This window comes from Frieseomelitta varia, unplaced genomic scaffold (assembly GCF_011392965.1).
Source record: "Frieseomelitta varia isolate USP_RPSP 00005682 unplaced genomic scaffold, Fvar_1.2 scaffold_326, whole genome shotgun sequence".
Taxonomy (NCBI): Eukaryota; Metazoa; Arthropoda; class Insecta; order Hymenoptera; family Apidae; genus Frieseomelitta; species Frieseomelitta varia.
In genome coordinates, this window is record NW_025110064.1 from 600,511 (window position 1) to 618,760 (window position 18,250).

The window sequence follows — 18,250 nt, forward strand, 5'->3', positions numbered from 1 at the left end:
ATTATTTCCTCATATATTTTAGATATACATTAATAATAACAATTTCTTTTGTCCAGTTATACAAATATGCTATATATATATGCACTTGAGGTACATATAGTATCAATTCTAAAATAACAATGAATCTTTAAAATTTTGTATTCTATGACCGACGCTTGCGCTGTACTGTTCTCTATGTGAAAGCACAGTTCTTTCACTCGTAAACCTCTGCTTTGCACTATTGTGTATTTTCAAAGCAGTGTGTTGAAATATTTATACCTTGTGTGAAAATACATTTCAAATATTAAGTGTGGAAATTAGTCATACGGTACCGATTGTTAACATTAATTTTGTAGAAGAAATATCAGGATAGTTTTATTTGCATTGCTGCTTCATGTTCCATCATGAGTGACTATTCAGCGGTTGCTCCGCCTCAAAATTTTAGTCAAAGTTCTGCGTTTGCGGCAGCTTTGCAACGTGCAAAACAAGTAAGTGAGTCCGTTAATTTTAAACGTGATTCAGGTTATGATTGGATCGTATTTCTAAAAGTGGGCCATATAGCGTTTCATGTCTTTGTTAAAACCATACATCGACTTTAGTCATCAACAAACAAAAAGGTCGCAAAGACATTAAGTAATCAGATTTGCTTCGGTTAATAACGTTATATTTTAGCATTCTATTTGAAAATTACTTAGGTAGAAATTTTACTTGGATAGTATTCGTAACGTTGATGAATCTTAATTTACAATTAATTTGTTCTTAAGTCTTAATTTATTTGTCTATCTTTAAATTATATCTTTAAATTATATTATTTATGCACACAGTGCACAATACATAAATTATATATTTTTAATTAGTATTAAAATAAACTTTGATTGTAAGGCTATCTTGTAATTACTAGTTTAAGTCATTTATTTTAGTTGTTGCAATAAACACACTTGTTATTAAACTGTGGATAATTTAAATGTGCTTGTATGTTTTAGATAGCTGCAAAGATTAATCCAGCTGGTGCACAAAATAATCAGGATTCTAAGTTAAAACGTCCTCTTGAAGATGGGTCAGGTAATGTCATATATACATGTATAAAGAATTTATTGCAAAACGTATTAACCCTTTGTCTACTATTTTATTTTTACTGATGATTTGGTTATATCCATGTAGTTTCTTTTTTTACATTTTTGTATCTTAAAAATCTCAAAAAATTCTTCAACATTTTTTTAAATTTCTAGAACATCATTCAATAATTTTCATTGCTACGTGTTATTTTAACTTTTTGGAACAAAGCAAAGTTTAATCAAAAATATGAAGAAAATAAAAAATTATTTGAAAATCTATGACTAATTACTGAAGAAATATTTGGATCTGTGCCTTTAGATTTATATATTACTAATCATGACCTTAAAAAGAAAATTGCTATTAAAAAAGTGTAACTGCAAAATGTATAATAAATAGAAACGAAATTCTGATTTATCATATATAAATTATTTAATAGAAGAAACAAACGTTTTTCATACGTTTCTTTTCATCATTTCAAAAATGCCGATCCAATAATTGAATAACTATTTTTGCAGCATATAAATACTTAAATAATAATCAAAAAATTAAGACAATACTATATAGTATTAAAATACTGAAGCAGTATTTAAAATAGTATAATAAAATATAATAAAACTTTGATATTAGATATCAATATAAATACAAAAAATAAATTTTATATTTTTGAAATGGATTCATGATTTCAGAACCTGAAGCAAAAAAGATGGCATCATTGGTATCAGACCCACTAATGGGACTTCGTGGCTCAGCAGGAAGTAATGTATTAGGAGAGTCGATTAATCCAACAGGACGAACAGGACAAACAGGATCTTCAGCAGGACCAATTGGAAATGTAGGAGGTATTTGTAATGAAGATATCAGAGTTCCAGATAACATGGTCGGTCTGAGTAAGTAAATAGTATTCCAAATGATAAAATAAATGATCAACGTTTGATCAAAATTGTTTTAAGAACTAAAATAGGTTATACAAATATAGATTCAGCAACTTTTTCTTCCTGAAATATAAGTCAGAAATAAATAACTTAGCAATTTTCTTTAAAATATCATAATAAAGATTACATAAACTATGTAATTTGCATATTTGACATAACTCTAATATTGTAAGAATATCTTGCAATATAGCAATACTACTAATAATTAAAAAATATTCAAAAATTATTGCTACGTATGATAAATCTTAATATACAAATACTAATACAGAGTATGTATTTTTATGAAAAGAAATCATTTTCAATAATTTTTTTCAATATATGTAATATGTAAACAATTCAATATATGTAATAGATAAACAGACATTTATAATTTAGAAAGGAAGATTTTCTAGATCTGCCTTTATATAATCAATTATCAACATACATAAAGATATTTTTATATTATTTTAGATATTCTCAATACTTATGTATTAAATTGAAATAATACTTAGTTTAATTTACAGTTAGCATCATAATATATTTCAATTTTTTTTTCTATAAATTTTGTAACGATTATAATAAAATAATAAAATGATGACACGATTATAATAAAAATATTTATTAATGAGAATATAATATTAATGAGAACAAATTTAATATAGTTTATACTTATTTAACTTAGTAATTAAATTACCACAGCAATTTCAAATGAATCATCATAATTAATAATAATATCTTTGCAGTAATTGGCAGAGGTGGAGAACAAATAACAAGATTGCAGAGTGAAACAGGATGTAAAATACAAATGGCACCAGAAAGTGGTGGGCTACCTGAACGTCTTTGCACATTAACTGGCTCACGAGAAGCTGTCAAGTAACTTGTTTTTCCCTTCTTATTTTGTTAATTTTAACTATTTTGTATGCAATGCAATTTCCACTTTATAAAGTTTTGCCTAGAACAAAGGATTACTTCGTGGTGTTATGTTAAGTGACACATATTGATCACACTCATAATGCAAAATATATATTTTACATCTGTACATATACTTATGTATATATACATACTTATGTATATATACATACAGTTATATATATATATGTATATGTATATATAATACATGTATATATATATAGAAATGGAGAGGGAGAAAGAATTATATGTGCATATATCAAAATATGTATTTACATATATGTATGTACATCTTATAAACACATATACAGGAAAACAAACCTGCTATCCTCCTTATATTTGATATACGAAATTCATTAGGTTATTATTTATTTAAATAACAAATTATCCACCTAGTTCCACTGTAAAATCTCCTAGAAACACCTGAAAGTATCAACTATTTGACAAAATGGTTTTAAAATCTATATTGTGGTGTTGTAATACATATAATTATGCTTTATATACACTGACTGTATCCATTAGAAAATGTGCTTTAAGCACAGATAGTACTGGTGAAATATAGTTTGCGTGTGTTTAGTACTCCATATGCTATCTCTTCATGTTAACATGCATTTCTTAAATGTAGGTTACATGCTTTCGCATATTGAAATTGTCAAATGTTTTACAGAATCTTTACTTAGCTCCTGGATGCGAATAGCGGGCTCATACTTGACTTTACATACGCTTCAGAATATTTTCTTATTGAGAATTTATCAATAAGTTGTGGCTTTTAATTTAATAATTTTGTACTTACTAATAGTTTTTTGCTTTCAATAGGATATGGAGAGAAAGAAGGAAGAAAGGAGGATAGGATATGCATGGGGACGTGTTATTCGCAACAAGAAGAAAAATTGAATTTTTATTTATTTAAATCTGCTTATAATTAAGCCAACGACATTTTAACATGAAATTTAATTTTATTATACACTTAAGAAATAACTCTTTGTCAAACAAAATGTTAATGTGACATTCATGACTTATATCTTGGCACACAGTAGACATCACATCATGTGTTGCAAACAAATTACATTACTGTACATTAATAGTATTATATTTTAACTTAATATTATTCAAAATTACATTGCACATTTAAATTGTGTGTGTTTCAGTCGAGCTAAAGAATTGGTATTATCAATTGTAAATCAAAGAAGTAGAACTGAAGGAATTGGTGATATGAGTGGAAATAGTGGAGGAATGATGGGTCATCCAGGATTTGTTGAAATAATGATTCCTGGACCAAAAGTTGGTCTAATTATTGGGAAAGGTGGAGAAACGATTAAACAGTTGCAAGAAAAATCCGGAGCAAAAATGGTTGTTATCCAAGAAGGTCCTTCTCAAGAACAAGAAAAACCTTTAAGGTAGTAGAATTGTAATAATATTACAATTTATTTTTATTTTTCTATTTGTCGTTTTTATATAAAAAAAAAAGTATTGTTAAAATACAAACAACTTTAAGAGATAATAACTATAAATTATTTTTTGTGTAGGATAACTGGTGATCCACAAAAAGTTGAATATGCCAAACAATTAGTTTATGAATTAATAGCTGAAAAAGAAATGCAAATGTTTCATAGAGGTGTAAGAGGAAGTGATAGAAGTGGAAATTATTCAAATGATAATAATTTTAATCATGGTTCTGGAACTACGGATGGTGTAGAGGTATGATATTATTAATAATATAATTTTTGTCTGTAACATTTAAAAATTAATTTGTTTTTGTAGTTAAATATGTTGTTATGAATAAATGTTGCATTTAATTATAGGTACTTGTTCCAAGAGCGGCAGTAGGTGTTGTTATTGGTAAAGGAGGAGATATGATTAAAAAAATACAAGCAGAAACTGGAGCAAGAGTCCAATTTCAACAGGGACGGGAGGATGGTCCTGGTGATAGAAAATGTATAGTGTCTGGAAAACATCAAGCTGTGGAACAAGTACGTCAGCGTATTCAGGAACTTATTGATAGTGTAATGGTAATTATTACATCTTTATTAATATTACATTCAATAAGAATATTATATTCATCTCAATTTTCATGTTTATATTTTAGAGAAGAGATGATGGTAGAAGTAATATAGGAGCAAGAAGTGGTTCACGAGGCAACGGATTTGGCAATAATCGTAATCCAAATGAATATGGTGGATGGGATAGGCGTCAAGGAGGACCTATGCAAGATAAAATAGAAACAACGTTTACTGTTCCATCTTCAAAATGTGGTATTATTATTGGAAAAGGTAAAATTATATTTATTTATAAGTCTAAAAACGATATGTTAAAAACACATCATTTATTTTAATTATTTTAGGTGGTGAAACTATTAAACAAATAAATCAGCAGACTGGAGCTCATTGTGAACTAGATAGAAGAAATCAAAGTAATGAAAATGAGAAAATTTTCATAATTCGTGGAAATCCTGAACAAGTAGAGCATGCAAAAAGAATATTTAGTGAAAAATTAGGCATGGTAATTATTTGATAACATAATCCTTAAGTGTATGGAAGAAAAGGATTATTAATTTACGTATTAACTAATTGATATAAATTAAATCAAAGGCTCCAGCTAATACGTCATTTACTGGTACACAAGGAGCAATTGGATATAATCCAACTTGGAATACTGGAACTGCTTATCAAGCCTGGCCAAGTCAACCTCAAACTACTGATACAAGTATGTTTACATTTATATTATAAAAGAACATAAATATATAATTTATGTCGTTTATACATAATATATACAATATGTGTTGCTTAAGATGCAGGGAGTCAAGCGCCTGTTCAAGTAAATCCACAAACAGGACAACCAGATTATAGTGCACAATGGGCAGAATATTATCGATCGTTAGGTATGCACAGGGAAGCAGATATGATCGAACAACAAGCAAAACAAGGAAAACAAGATCATAATCAACAATCAGGTAAAATATTGTGCAAAAGTAAAAGTTGCGTGAAAGATTATCTAATTGTAAATTAAAAATATTTTATATTTTAGGAAATACACAAAACCAAACTAATGCATCGACAACTAATTCTGCTGGACCAGCACAACAACAGCAGCAACAAACACAACAACAACAGCAGCAGCAACAAACTGGAGCTACACAGAATGGAGGTCAAGCTGATTATAGTGCACAATGGGCAGAGTATTATAGAAGTATTGGTAAAATAAAAGAAGCAGAGGCTATAGAAGCTCAAATGAAAGCAGGAAAGGTATGTTAATCATTACAAATATGAAAATCAAGGCAAAATAGATTATAATAAAGTATAAAAAATTTTATATTTTTATTAGTTGGGAATGCAAAACAATCAAATGGCTCAACAACAAATGCAACAAAGTATGCAAGGACAATCTGGTCCAGCGAGTGGGACTCCTAATGCATTTCCACAAGCTTATGGTAGTTATCCAACAATAAATGCCAATTCAACTCCAACGGGATATTATGCAGCGGGAGCTGGAGCTACTACACAATCACAAACCGGTCAACAAAATCCGTCTTTCCCAACAGGCTATCAGAATTATCCTTATTCACAAACAAATACGGAAAGTTAAACTTCCATTGGGAAAGATATTAGCTGTAAGTAATTATTATTTACATATCGTAAATAAATATGCATGAATTATTAGAAAATTGTATAAGATGAAAATGTTATGCTATTGGTATATCAAGATCTCTTGACATTTACATCTATTTTTAATTTTAAGTTATCTTTTAAATGTTTTATTATGAAAAAAGTTCTGAGAAACTAATGATTGTTTCAATTTCTTTTTTGTTTTCTTTTTTTTTTTATATTATACAATTTTTCTAAATATTCATTTATATTAAGTCAATGTAAAAATTGAGTGCAATAAAAACATGTAGTTTTATATTTGAATATTTGAAACACGAAATATATGAAACGTCTAAATTATTCCTGAATCTAGAAAAATATTCATGAAATTCAAATATAAATTTTTTATAGGATAAATTCTAATTTGATTAATTTTTTAATTAATTCTTACAAATAAGAAGTATTTATAAAAAGATTTGTGTTTGGTAATTTATACATATTTTCTATACAAGAGAATAAGCATAATAGTTCACATTTCATGAATATTGTACATTATATTGTTTTTATATATGTATAAATGTTTCAGTGTAAAACGAATTACAATTAATCAAAATATACCCATTTCTACTCAGGATATGTTTTCTGATATATTATAATATACACAAAATAATTCAATATTAATATAATTGTTTGCATATATCATATATTATTATGTTCAATCACTTACATTTATATTGGCTTGATATTCATTGTTTATTATAAAAATCAATGGTGTAAGAAGAAGGAAATATCATACCCACACCGATAACTGTTGATACTTTCAGGGAGTTAAATGTTTATAAAAATAACAAATACTTTAATGTTTTATTTAAATGTTAATATGATATATTTTACACCTTTGAAAGTATATTTACATTTTTATATATTTCATGTGTTTTATTATAATTGTTTGTTTATTTCAGATAGTTTTCAGATAGTTTCCCATCGGGATGCGGTTAATGCCTGCTGTAACTTCATATACTGTTTACAATAAATTACGATAGTTGATCGCTTCGCAAAATCCATAAACTTTAAAAAATGCCACTAGAACCAATTATGTTCTATTTATACTATAATATGTTGTGTTTTTTATATACATAGATATATACATATTGTAGGATACTCATGGTTTTAATTTTAAGTAACACGAAATGCCAGAAATTTAACATTATAATATGATATTAACATGATGTCTACTTGTGTTCTATTTATACTATTGTATGTATTTTTGTTCCATAACACCTGATTGTAACATAAATTGAAACTGGCAGGTGAAGCAGCAGGTGAGAAACAGGAACGAGGAATCTGCAACAAAATATCCATATTATGCTTCCCATTTATCATTAAAGATACTAAAAATTATCCTTACCAATGTATTTATAAGAAATACATCTAGATACTTATTTCGATATGTCATTATTTATGTTTCATTGGTTCATTCATGAAACATTTATCTTTAGTGAATTAGGTAAATTTTATAAGTATAAAGCTGACTGTATAGACAGCTAAAATTCGTTTCTATTGTTCATGAATTGTTTTATCTATTATGTATGCAAGAGAATATGCTACCCGTATGATGGTATACACATATATGCTATTATAACAATACTAAATACAATTTTACCTTGGTTCCTTTGCTTTTTCTTGTCAAATACCACTACTATTTTAGATTTTTGGAGCAGCCAATTGTAGGAATGTTTACCTGTCCTACGATAAATTTCACCAAGGGGATTACCATTTTTCATTCAGCATTCTGTGTATTTATATTCAAAGGAATCAGGACCCGCTAAACTGGAGATTAATGGATGGCATATTAAATCGTACATTAATTACTATATAACTTATAGAATCTTATATATTATTTACTAATTTTATCAAATAATCCACAAAAATATATTACTTATAGTAGACAATTGTTAACAGATTTTACTAGTCACGTGTAAAATTAATTTTCAAATCATTCGTTTTATCAAAATTGAATTTGTAAATTTTTTATCATCCACAATATTCAAATATTTTCTATATATTTGTACTATATTCAAATAGAAATTATATATTTGCAAATATGATTTGCAATTTTTTGTTACATTTTTATTATTTCTTCATATATAATATTTTACTTATTAAGTCTAATATTGCATAACTAAATAATTATTATAAGAACATAGAATTGTATGTTTATTATTTAATTTTAATTATAAATTGCATAAAAAATTGAACATGTGTTTTGAATATATATTAGACAAAATTTCAAACAAAAATTTGTTATTTTTTTAAAATATTGTAATTTACCCTTGCAATGATGAAAGAAAACATTCAATTTTATTCAAAGATAAATAGCAACTATTATTATACGTGTATTGATATACATATTAAATAATAAAATTATTTTTTTTACTCATAATATATTTTTATACACTTTATATAAACATATTATCTTCCTTGTACGTGTCAAACACATTTAATTTTTCAGGGTCAGAATTTTATTTGTTTTGTATACTTGTATCTGTTGTTAATACTATACATAAATATAGTTTATTTTTATGGTTGAATATCTGTATGTATAAATCTATTTAAACATAGGAAAATAATATGATTGAAATAAAATTTTATAAAAATTGATGTTATTGAATTATAATCTCTACACATAGGCAATAATAATAATTACAAAATGAATTCTATTAAAATTGTATTTTTTAGAACTTTATAATATGAAAATACAAATTTTGATTTATCCTTTTTGTTGCAGTTGAGTTAAACTGGCTGTGATTTGGTATGATTTTTAGTAACATGTATTCACTTTTTTATAATCTCAAATTGTGAGAGTATGTTTCTGTTTTCCAATATCCGACATTATATTAGACATGATTAATAACTATGAGGAATTTTATAAATATAAATTCAGAAGAATATTTTTATTTTATATTACAGCAATAAGTGTAAAAAATGTATATTTAAATTTATGTTTTATATATTACAATTTATAATCAAAGTAAGTAATTATTTAATTTTATTAGAAGATTAATATACAATATTATTTAATTAATTAATGCTTTTTTAAAAATTATATTGTAATTTTATAATTATGACGTTACGTAAAAATAATGAAAATGTTTCAGGAACTTATTTTTCATACGTGTTAACAAATTCAAAAAATGGATATTTAGAATGTACGGTATTTATTAATATAAAATATTGGCATCAACAATTTTTACATGAAAGCAAATCTATTTATGACGATTTGTAAAAATATTATATTTTGAAATTATATTAATTTGAAGAAGAGAAATAAAAATTCTTTAATGAAACATAATTTGAGATGTAATTATTTATTATTCATAAAATAATCAATTCGATATTTCAAAATTCCAGCTTTTAATATTTTTATTAGCATCTTATATTTGGCATATATATTATATATATTTAAAATAATTTGTACTACACACATGCACTGTACGTAAATTTACTTTATACATATGTACATATGTAATTAACTTAATAAAAGTTATATATGCATGTGTATCAAACACAATTTTTCTAATTTTATAGAATCATTTTACAAAATACATTTAGGAATATTTAAGTCTAATATTGACAGATTCTATTTGTATATTGAATATGCGTAACGACATATATATGTTTATGTACAGTCAAGTATGAATCACTCATAAAAAGAATATAAATATAAAAATAAAATATATGTTTGTGCTTTTAAGCGTTATTTCTTTAGAACTCACTAAATTCAGTGCAATTTAAAATTGTCATCAAAATGTATGTACACTTACATTACTTGAAGCTTTTAAATTTTTACATAAACATTATTTGCCAGCAAATAATAGCATTTGTTAATCGATTCAGTAATATTTTTCCTACATGTGTACTACAATAGATTTGATAATTAAAATGACTTCAGATTTCTGGTGGCGGACCGTACATTGGATTTAATTGTTGTGTACAACGTATAAATGTAGCACGACGTGGTAGTTCACGTAATCTTTCAGCGCCTGTATATGTGCATGCAGATCGCAAACCACCTAATATATCTAATACAGTAGTTTCCACTGGACCTTTATAAGGCACTTCCACCGTTTTACCTTCTGATGATCTAAAAACATTAAAATAAACTTAAGAATATATTTTACTTTCAAAATAATAATTCTATATACTAACCTATATTCAGCAATTCCAGCATGTTTTTTCATTGCTGTGTTGGAAGCCATACCATAAAACAGTTTATATTTTTTGCCATTTCTGTCTATTGTATCACCTCCACATTCGTCGTGTCCAGCAAACATACCACCTGCCATTACAAAATCTGCTCCAGCACCAAAAGCTTTCGCTAAATCACCTGGACAAGTGCAACCACCATCCTAAAATAAAATACATTTATCATAATAAGTTTTGTATTATGTATCATAAAAAAAAATCATATTATACATATACAAATATAATATATTATTATTTACAGAAATAATATGTCCTTTTAAGCCATGAGCTGCATCTGCACATTCAATTACAGCACTTAATTGTGGATATCCTACACCAGTCTTCATTCGCGTAGTGCATACAGATCCAGGACCAATTCCAACTTTTATCACATCAGCTCCAGATAATATTAATTCTTCTACCATTTCACCAGTAACTACATTTCCTGCCTACAATAACATTAATAAATATTTACTTTTAAATACAAGATCTGAATTTATAATAAAGAATTAAGTTCTTGTTTTTTTTTTTTTTTAAATTATGATATAATATCATTACTCACAATTATTGTGTGATTAGGAAATTCAGCTCTCACTTTCCTAACATATTCAACAAAATGTTGAGAATAACCATTAGCTACATCTAAACAAATAAAAGATAATTCGGGTACAGCTGTTAAGACATTTGACAACCGTTCAAAGTCTTCCTTTCCTGTGCCAGAACTGGCAGCTACATATTTCAGATCCTTAGGATTTTCAGTAGCAAAATCTTTCCATTCTTGCACTGAATAATACTTATGAACAGTAGTAAATAGACCAAACTAAAAATATAATAAAATGGGATATGAAAATATCAAATTTGTTCACATTTTGAAACTCTACAATAGAACAACATAGTTAAAATGCTATATTTAATATAATAGAAATTTTTTTTAAATATTTTAATAGATCAATATATAGCTATTAACTATAATAATTTTTATTATAAAGAAATATTAGTTCTATTATAGTAAAATAAAAAATAAACATTGGACACATACTTTCGCTAAAGCTTTAGCCATTTCAAATGTTCCTACTGTATCCATATTTGAGGCGATTATAGGTACCCCTTTGTAAGTTTGTTTTGAATTACGAAATGTAATTTCTGTAAATAAATCGACCTAAAATTGTAACATATATTCTTCATTAATATTGTACAACAGATTACATTAATAAATATTTAAAAAGAATGAAGTACATAAATATATATGCCAAATTTTTTATGGCTATGAAATAAAATTTACTATTTGTTATTATTTGTTTTTGGTAGTAATAAAGTGATAAAAAGCTTTATGAGAACAGTGTTACTTTATAGACATATAACACCGTGTATTATAAAAAATGTGCATTATAACAATATTATAAAACATTGCAATAAAATATATGGAACTTGATTAGATTCTATTATAATAAATAAATATAGATTTGACATCGAGCTTCATAAAATTTATATACATAAATAGTACTTACTTCGGCTCTGCTTTTTAACGTACTCCTTTTTGGACGTAATAAAACATCTTTAAAATCTAGCTTGATGTCATTTATAATATTAGGCATTTTAAAAAACAAGTAATTCCTCAATTACTCTTAACAAATGACTTGAATTCAATCCTATTGAGGGGTAATGATTATATGCGTCTATAGTTTCACGCTGATCTCCTAAATATGTGTACTGTTAATAGTTGCCGAATTTGTGGTAGTAATACATGTACATTGAGACCTATCATTGGTTTGAACATATAGAAATAACAGTTACCAATGAAATTACAAGATATATTGCAATATTCATTTAAAAAAAATAATAATAATAGCCAATACCAAAAATATAAATATACAATTTAATATATTTTACGATATTTATTTTTACAATTTACTTTTAGTTAATTCTATTGTATGATTTCTTATCATACTACAAGTTTTAAATTCTTATATATTTTATTTAATATAATTTCATTTATCTACTGTCTGTTGGAATTGTAATAAGAAAAATCATTACAGTCTTGATACTTACGTTTCAACTATCTAAGCTATCAGTTTTTTGTCACAACCTTTATTGCTGCATCAACATTACTGTTGCTAAGCGAGTTAGTAAAAATTCTTTAATACATAGTTACATGTATATATGTATCTTTATTTCAAAATTTTAAAAGCGAACATAAATATTTGTTTATATAAAAAATCATTTACATATTTTTATTTGTAAAAATATACTATGTAACATTTAAATAATTATTAAAGACCGAAACATACATTTTAATATTTAAAAAGAATTTTACAAATTTTCACTACTAAACTTGCATTTTTCTATTAATTTTTAATTTAGAAAAATAGTTTTATTATAAAAAATAATATACTAATATATTAAAATTTTTAATTTTTAGTAATATAAAACATCACTTACCTTATGTTATCGTAATTTATAAAATTATTTACAAGTAAATGAAGTTCAAGAATGTAACTTGTTCAAGAATTATATATTATCATTCAATTTTATCATATTGTAGTTACAATTATATGGAATGAAAATATGTAATGATATAAATGTAAACATTGTAATTTTAAATACAGGTTTATGAATAAATATCAATTACATTACAAAGGAAATTTGAATTAAATTTGATAATTCTTATTGTATGATTTAAATATTTGTGATGTTAAATTTCTATAAAAAATGAACGAGAAAAAAGCTCTGATTTAATTATACAAAATATGAAATTTCTTGACTAGGCAATATCGTATGTCACAGAATATTAATAAACTATATGACATGCATTTTTATATGATGCTATTGAAGTAGTGCTATTTGAAACGCATTACAAACCAATAGTTAACAGAATTTCATTTTGTTGGCAGTCAAAACTGGGGCAGTGTAAGAAATGGGGTATAGAAATAGTCAATATTTTACATATTTTGAAATTCGTCAGTACCATTAGCATTGAGCATAAGTATATTAGGATTCTCCTTTTCAAAGGCGGTTGCATCTCTACCTCCTGGTCGCTCTTCCTGTCCCCATTCACCCAAGGCCCCACACATCACATCTGGTTGATCCCGCAGCTTTTCCTCTTCCTTCTGTGACATTACTAACACTTTATGGTCAAACGTATCATGTCAGAAATTTATTTTTAATATGCACCTGATTTAATTTTATTTAACAAACATTATTGTGCTTTACATATTATTTTTATTAGGAATTATAATATATATTATAAATAAGACATGCTATTAATGATTAAACTCATACATATAAGTGTACATAAAAAAAATTAAATACTTCTGGCCCATATTACATAAGATTATTGTTGTTTCTCACAAACCTGCTTATCCTCTTGGGCAAATTTATCAAACATATTTGCATATAGTTTTTTCTCTTTTGCTAATTGTTTTTTAATAAAATTATTGCAAATTCCGATTTGTTTCACAGCTGCTGTATTTTTTGGTTCTACTTTTAAAACTTCCTGAAAATCTTTAATTGCAATTTCAGGTGATGCTAGTGCAAGATATGCTTGTCCTCTTCTGAATAAAGCTTTTTCATTTTGTGGACTTAGTTTCAAAGCTTCGTTACACGAATCCTTTGCTTCAACATTTTGATCCATTTTTAAGTAACATAATGCCAAATTTAAGTGCGCTGATAACATAAGATCATTTCTTTGTGTTTTCAGATCCCCTTCAAAGCTACCTTCATATTCTAAAAATGAGGTAATTTTCTTGTACATTTTAATTGCCAAGTTATACTTATTTGCCTTGAAATAATTTGTTCCCTTTTCTTTGTAGATTTTAGCTTGTTCTACTTGTTGATTATTCTTCAAGGACCAAGATTCGACAGCCTGAAATATATATAAAATATGTTAATTAAAGAATAATACAATTAATTTATCATTTTGCATATCTTAATGGAATAATTACTTTTTCAAAGCTCTTTAATTCTACTATATATTCTACAGTTGCGTTCGGTGGAATATCAAATTCAGGTTTTCCAACGTTTTTAAATGCATATTTGCTTTTAATCTTGAGCCTCGATTTTTCTCCACTTTTAAAGCTTTCCAATGCTTTTTCTACACCTTCTATAACACCACAATCTTCTCCTTCTCCGAGGGAGAATTGTACATCTCTATCTTCAAATATTTTCCCATTATACATTCCTACTAAATGTACTAAAAAAGAAAGAAAATTTTAAGTAGGATGGAAGTAATGACAAATAAAAATATCATACAATTTATATTTACCATTTACTAAAGCTCCTTCTTGCGGAGTAATGTAATCTTTTCCTTGTACAATTTGATATCTTTCAATATTTCCATTTTTTTCAGGACTTAAATCTTCTCCTTTCCAATCAATCATTTCGATCTGAAATTAAATTGAAATTTTAAATATATTATCAGCATGTTTTATTTTAAACATATTGATATTAAATTCATTGAAGATTTTAACTTAATAATTTACCTCAAACTTAAGTGTTGCATCTGGAGGAATTTTAGGTGGGCTACCGTTTTTCCCATATGCATATTTAGGAGCACATGTCAATATTGCAACCTCACCTTTTTTCATAGTAGCTACTCCTATATCCCATGCTTTAATTACACTTCCTTTTTTAAGTTCAAACTGAAATGGTTCGTTACGATCTTTGCTCGAATCAAACTTTGTTCCATCCAATAAAGTACCTGTATAATGTACTATTACAGTATTTCCAGGTGATGGAGTTTCATCTCCCACACCTTCTTTAATTATTTCTTTCAGAACACCTTGATCTTTATTTGGAGATATGTCTACAGCCATTCTAAATTCAAAAAAACAAACATTAAATACATTTTTTATTTAGTTCTATTTATTCTTTCTAAAAGCAATAAATTTGATTATCAACATAAAATCGTAAAGCAAACAGCAAAAAAATAATATACAATAAAATTTCTTTGAAACTCAATACGAGAAGGAGGTTTATATATGAATTATGTAATTTCTCTACACAATTCTTAACAAAAACAATGAACATTAATGTAGTCATCATAGAAATGGAAGAAAATATAAATATGTATACAAATATATATTTGTTTACTCACAGAAATGAAAATATATAAAATATGTAAAAATACTTACTTCTTTAAAATTTTCAAATGATACTTTTATTATAAAATATCGCTTTATATAATAGCAAAGACACGTTCAAGTAAATTCCAGAAACTAACTGACCTCGCAGTTCGTTTAAAGTAATCAATTTCATAGAACTTACCAGAAATTCTAAAGCTTCGTTTCTGTATCGATTATCGACTTTTAGTTGCAGTATATCTCGATATTATGATATCGATATATTTTACACGAGAAATTGATTTTATGATTTTTAATAAAAATTAGTTTATAAAAAAACATGCACGCAAAATATATTTTATTCATATATCTCATCTTATTTTATGAATAAATTATTTAGAGTTTCACTTATTGGAGTAAGAATTTCATATAGCTTTTATATATTACTACAAATTGACGTTAATAGAAGTAAAATATTACGTTTTATGCACATTATTTCTTTTCTTATAGAATTTTTTTACACTTTCTTTTTAATAGATGCAGGAATTTTCGAACAAATCCAATACGAATATTTAAAGATGGCTCTGTAATTCTAAATGCAGTGTTGATATCCAATGAAAATGTCCGTATAGAAATGTTTATTATTATTAACCCTCTTATTATTCACGAAGATAAGTACAAGTTTAAGTATTTCTAAACTTTTAAATAAAATCTAAAAAACATAGTTGTAAATATATTTCTTATAAAAATGTTTATTTATTTTAAATTTTTTCATTATTAAAACTATCGAATAGTTTGTATGCTTGCTTTCACAATACAAGTATAGAATTTGTTAATAAGGTATTATATGTTATACATAATATATTATATAATATTATATGTGTAATACATAATAATACATAATAATAAATAATTATAGGGCGAGTATTAGGAATATATGCTTCATGTATGAAACAAAAATAAAATATTGAAAAGTGACATGACATATGCATTAATTCATCATAATTTATGATAATTATGTGAATTTAATAACGGTAATGGAAACGTGTCCTTATTTATAATTGATACGAATAAAATACATCGTAAAATAAATCGAGCAAAAGAAAAAAATTTATTTGCATGAATGGAAGTTTCCGTAAAAGATGTTTTTACTATTTTACCATGTTACTGTGATTTTTTTCAGATTTTGAGATGATTAGAATTATATAATTTTGCTGCAATTAAATTCTATAATAACTGAATAACACCTATTTTTTAGTCATTCTATTGACTAAAAAAAAAGAAAAGATAAAAACGCGCAATTTTTATAGAAGATTACAGGAAATGTGACTGTACAAATGTATTTTTCTGATCCAAGATAAGTACTCTAATTGTACTACATGTAAGTATAAATACGCTGACATTCAGATTACGAGAGTTTTTTTTTCAATTTGATTGTACCATCCTAAGATGAAGTCGTTTAATGTGCATTTCTTTCTTTTTCTATTACTTTTCATTGCGGTAAGATTTTTAAAATATCTTCTCTTATACTTCACTCAATAAACTCAAAATTAGATCCTTTACGGTATAAACATTGATTATCTAAAAATTTGTATATTTTTTAAACAATTCTATAAGATAATCATAGTAAATTTTTCATTGGTAAGCAATTTTATCATTTATTTATCTATAGTATATTTTTCATAAGCAATCTCCATTTATTTTAAATGGAAATCTATAGTATTTTTTTTAATTTTAACAAAGCAGAGATGTTACTTTTAACATGTTCCGTAAACTTCTTTTATTATCAAACCGAAGAAATGGCGATAAAAAATATTTTATGATAATCTTTAAGGTATGTGCATAGATAAATGACCAAATCACTTTAAAAAACATTCAAGAACATTAATACATTATGTCCACTATTAATAAAGATGTGATTTGCATATGATTAAAAGATTGATTTGCTGATATTTACAGTAGTTGAAATGCATTTGTTTACTGTTATAAATCATTGTAATTGTAGAAAAGAATCGAAATGTAATAAATACAATTTACAGAACATTATTTATTTATTAATACTATTATTTATTGTCATATACGTATAGTTAATGTAATATTTGAACCAAAAAAAAGGAGAGGGAGACGGGAGGAAAAACGAGAAAAAATAATAAAATCGTCCTAAAATCAAAATTGATGATGTAAATTAAATGTTAGTTTTCGATCATATTAATCCTTAAGAAACTGCAAATAATAGTAATATATCAAAATTTATTTGTACTTAAATATTTTATTATTCTATCTTTTATTCTTTTTATTATTTGTATTTTATCGATATATCATTATATGTCAAAAATTCAGTATTATTATATGTACTGTACTAATGAATTGACATTTCTGTAATTATTATTTTTTTTCAATTTCATTTTACCGTATCTTCAGATCTAAGAAAGGAAAAGAAGGAAAGATTTCAATACATACAAAAGTGCTATAGTTAATTTTCAAATTTTTCTGTAATAATTTTATAGAGGAA

At 25.6% G+C, this 18,250-nt stretch overlaps 3 protein-coding genes across 8 annotated transcripts; 1 reads left to right on the plus strand and 2 right to left on the minus strand.

Annotated features, from left to right (window-relative positions):
• Positions 1-149: 149 nt before the first annotated feature.
• LOC122530074 (far upstream element-binding protein 3) lies at positions 150-8,430 on the plus strand. 3 transcript variants are annotated; one of them, XM_043656725.1, is made up of 14 exons: positions 150-467; positions 963-1,041; positions 1,722-1,922; positions 2,690-2,819; positions 4,004-4,252; positions 4,382-4,553; positions 4,658-4,864; positions 4,942-5,125; positions 5,197-5,354; positions 5,444-5,558; positions 5,644-5,805; positions 5,880-6,097; positions 6,177-6,462; positions 8,145-8,430. In XM_043656725.1, the coding sequence occupies exons 1-13, from the start codon at positions 384-386 to the stop codon at positions 6,435-6,437; spliced, it is 2,220 nt and encodes a 739-aa protein (XP_043512660.1). In that variant the 5' UTR covers positions 150-383; the 3' UTR covers positions 6,438-6,462; positions 8,145-8,430. The 3 variants fall into 3 exon arrangements, with proteins under 3 accessions (XP_043512660.1, XP_043512658.1, XP_043512659.1); XM_043656723.1 differs by lacking the exon at positions 8,145-8,430 and adding an exon at positions 7,399-8,106; XM_043656724.1 differs by lacking the exon at positions 8,145-8,430 and adding an exon at positions 7,403-8,106.
• A 1,446-nt stretch (positions 8,431-9,876) lies between these two features.
• LOC122530080 (GMP reductase 2-like) lies at positions 9,877-12,832 on the minus strand. 2 transcript variants are annotated; one of them, XM_043656738.1, is made up of 7 exons: positions 12,731-12,832; positions 12,190-12,378; positions 11,721-11,840; positions 11,244-11,501; positions 10,942-11,130; positions 10,646-10,845; positions 9,877-10,580 (listed from the first exon to the last, which is right to left on the minus strand). In XM_043656738.1, exons 2-7 carry the CDS (start codon positions 12,274-12,276, stop codon positions 10,385-10,387), a joined length of 1,050 nt encoding a protein of 349 aa, XP_043512673.1. In that variant the 5' UTR covers positions 12,277-12,378; positions 12,731-12,832; the 3' UTR covers positions 9,877-10,384. The 2 variants fall into 2 exon arrangements, with proteins under 2 accessions (XP_043512673.1, XP_043512672.1); XM_043656737.1 differs by having other exon boundaries at positions 12,190-12,439; positions 12,731-12,807.
• Positions 12,833-13,487: 655 nt separating this feature from the next.
• Positions 13,488-16,081, minus strand: LOC122530079 (peptidyl-prolyl cis-trans isomerase FKBP4). Of its 3 annotated transcripts, none has more exons than XM_043656733.1 (6): positions 15,944-16,081; positions 15,160-15,493; positions 14,943-15,063; positions 14,623-14,870; positions 14,034-14,543; positions 13,488-13,788 (listed from the first exon to the last, which is right to left on the minus strand). In XM_043656733.1, exons 2-6 carry the CDS (start codon positions 15,490-15,492, stop codon positions 13,621-13,623), a joined length of 1,380 nt encoding a protein of 459 aa, XP_043512668.1. In that variant the 5' UTR covers position 15,493; positions 15,944-16,081; the 3' UTR covers positions 13,488-13,620. The 3 variants fall into 3 exon arrangements, with proteins under 3 accessions (XP_043512668.1, XP_043512669.1, XP_043512671.1); XM_043656734.1 differs by having other exon boundaries at positions 15,811-15,954; XM_043656736.1 differs by having other exon boundaries at positions 13,645-13,799.
• Between the last annotated feature and the right edge of the window lie 2,169 nt (positions 16,082-18,250).

Bases quoted from the DNA above. Each gene is read 5' to 3' on its own strand.
- LOC122530074 (XM_043656725.1), top strand. From the start codon at position 384: ATGAGTGACTATTCAGCGGTTGCTCCGCCTCAAAATTTTAGTCAAAGT. The intron at 468-962 runs GTAAGTGAGTCC...TGTATGTTTTAG, and splicing joins CTTTGCAACGTGCAAAACAA to ATAGCTGCAAAGATTAATCC. The intron at 4,554-4,657 runs GTATGATATTAT...ATTTAATTATAG, and splicing joins GAACTACGGATGGTGTAGAG to GTACTTGTTCCAAGAGCGGC.
- LOC122530080 (XM_043656738.1), bottom strand. From the start codon at position 12,276: ATGCCTAATATTATAAATGACATCAAGCTAGATTTTAAAGATGTTTTA. The intron at 11,502-11,720 runs GTATGTGTCCAA...TTATATTTTTAG, and splicing joins TGGCTAAAGCTTTAGCGAAA to TTTGGTCTATTTACTACTGT. The intron at 11,131-11,243 runs GTGAGTAATGAT...ATGTTATTGTAG, and splicing joins TTCCTAATCACACAATAATT to GCAGGAAATGTAGTTACTGG.
- LOC122530079 (XM_043656733.1), bottom strand. From the start codon at position 15,492: ATGGCTGTAGACATATCTCCAAATAAAGATCAAGGTGTTCTGAAAGAA. The intron at 15,064-15,159 runs GTAAATTATTAA...ATTTAATTTCAG, and splicing joins ATGCAACACTTAAGTTTGAG to ATCGAAATGATTGATTGGAA. The intron at 14,871-14,942 runs GTAAATATAAAT...TTTCTTTTTTAG, and splicing joins AGAAGGAGCTTTAGTAAATG to TACATTTAGTAGGAATGTAT.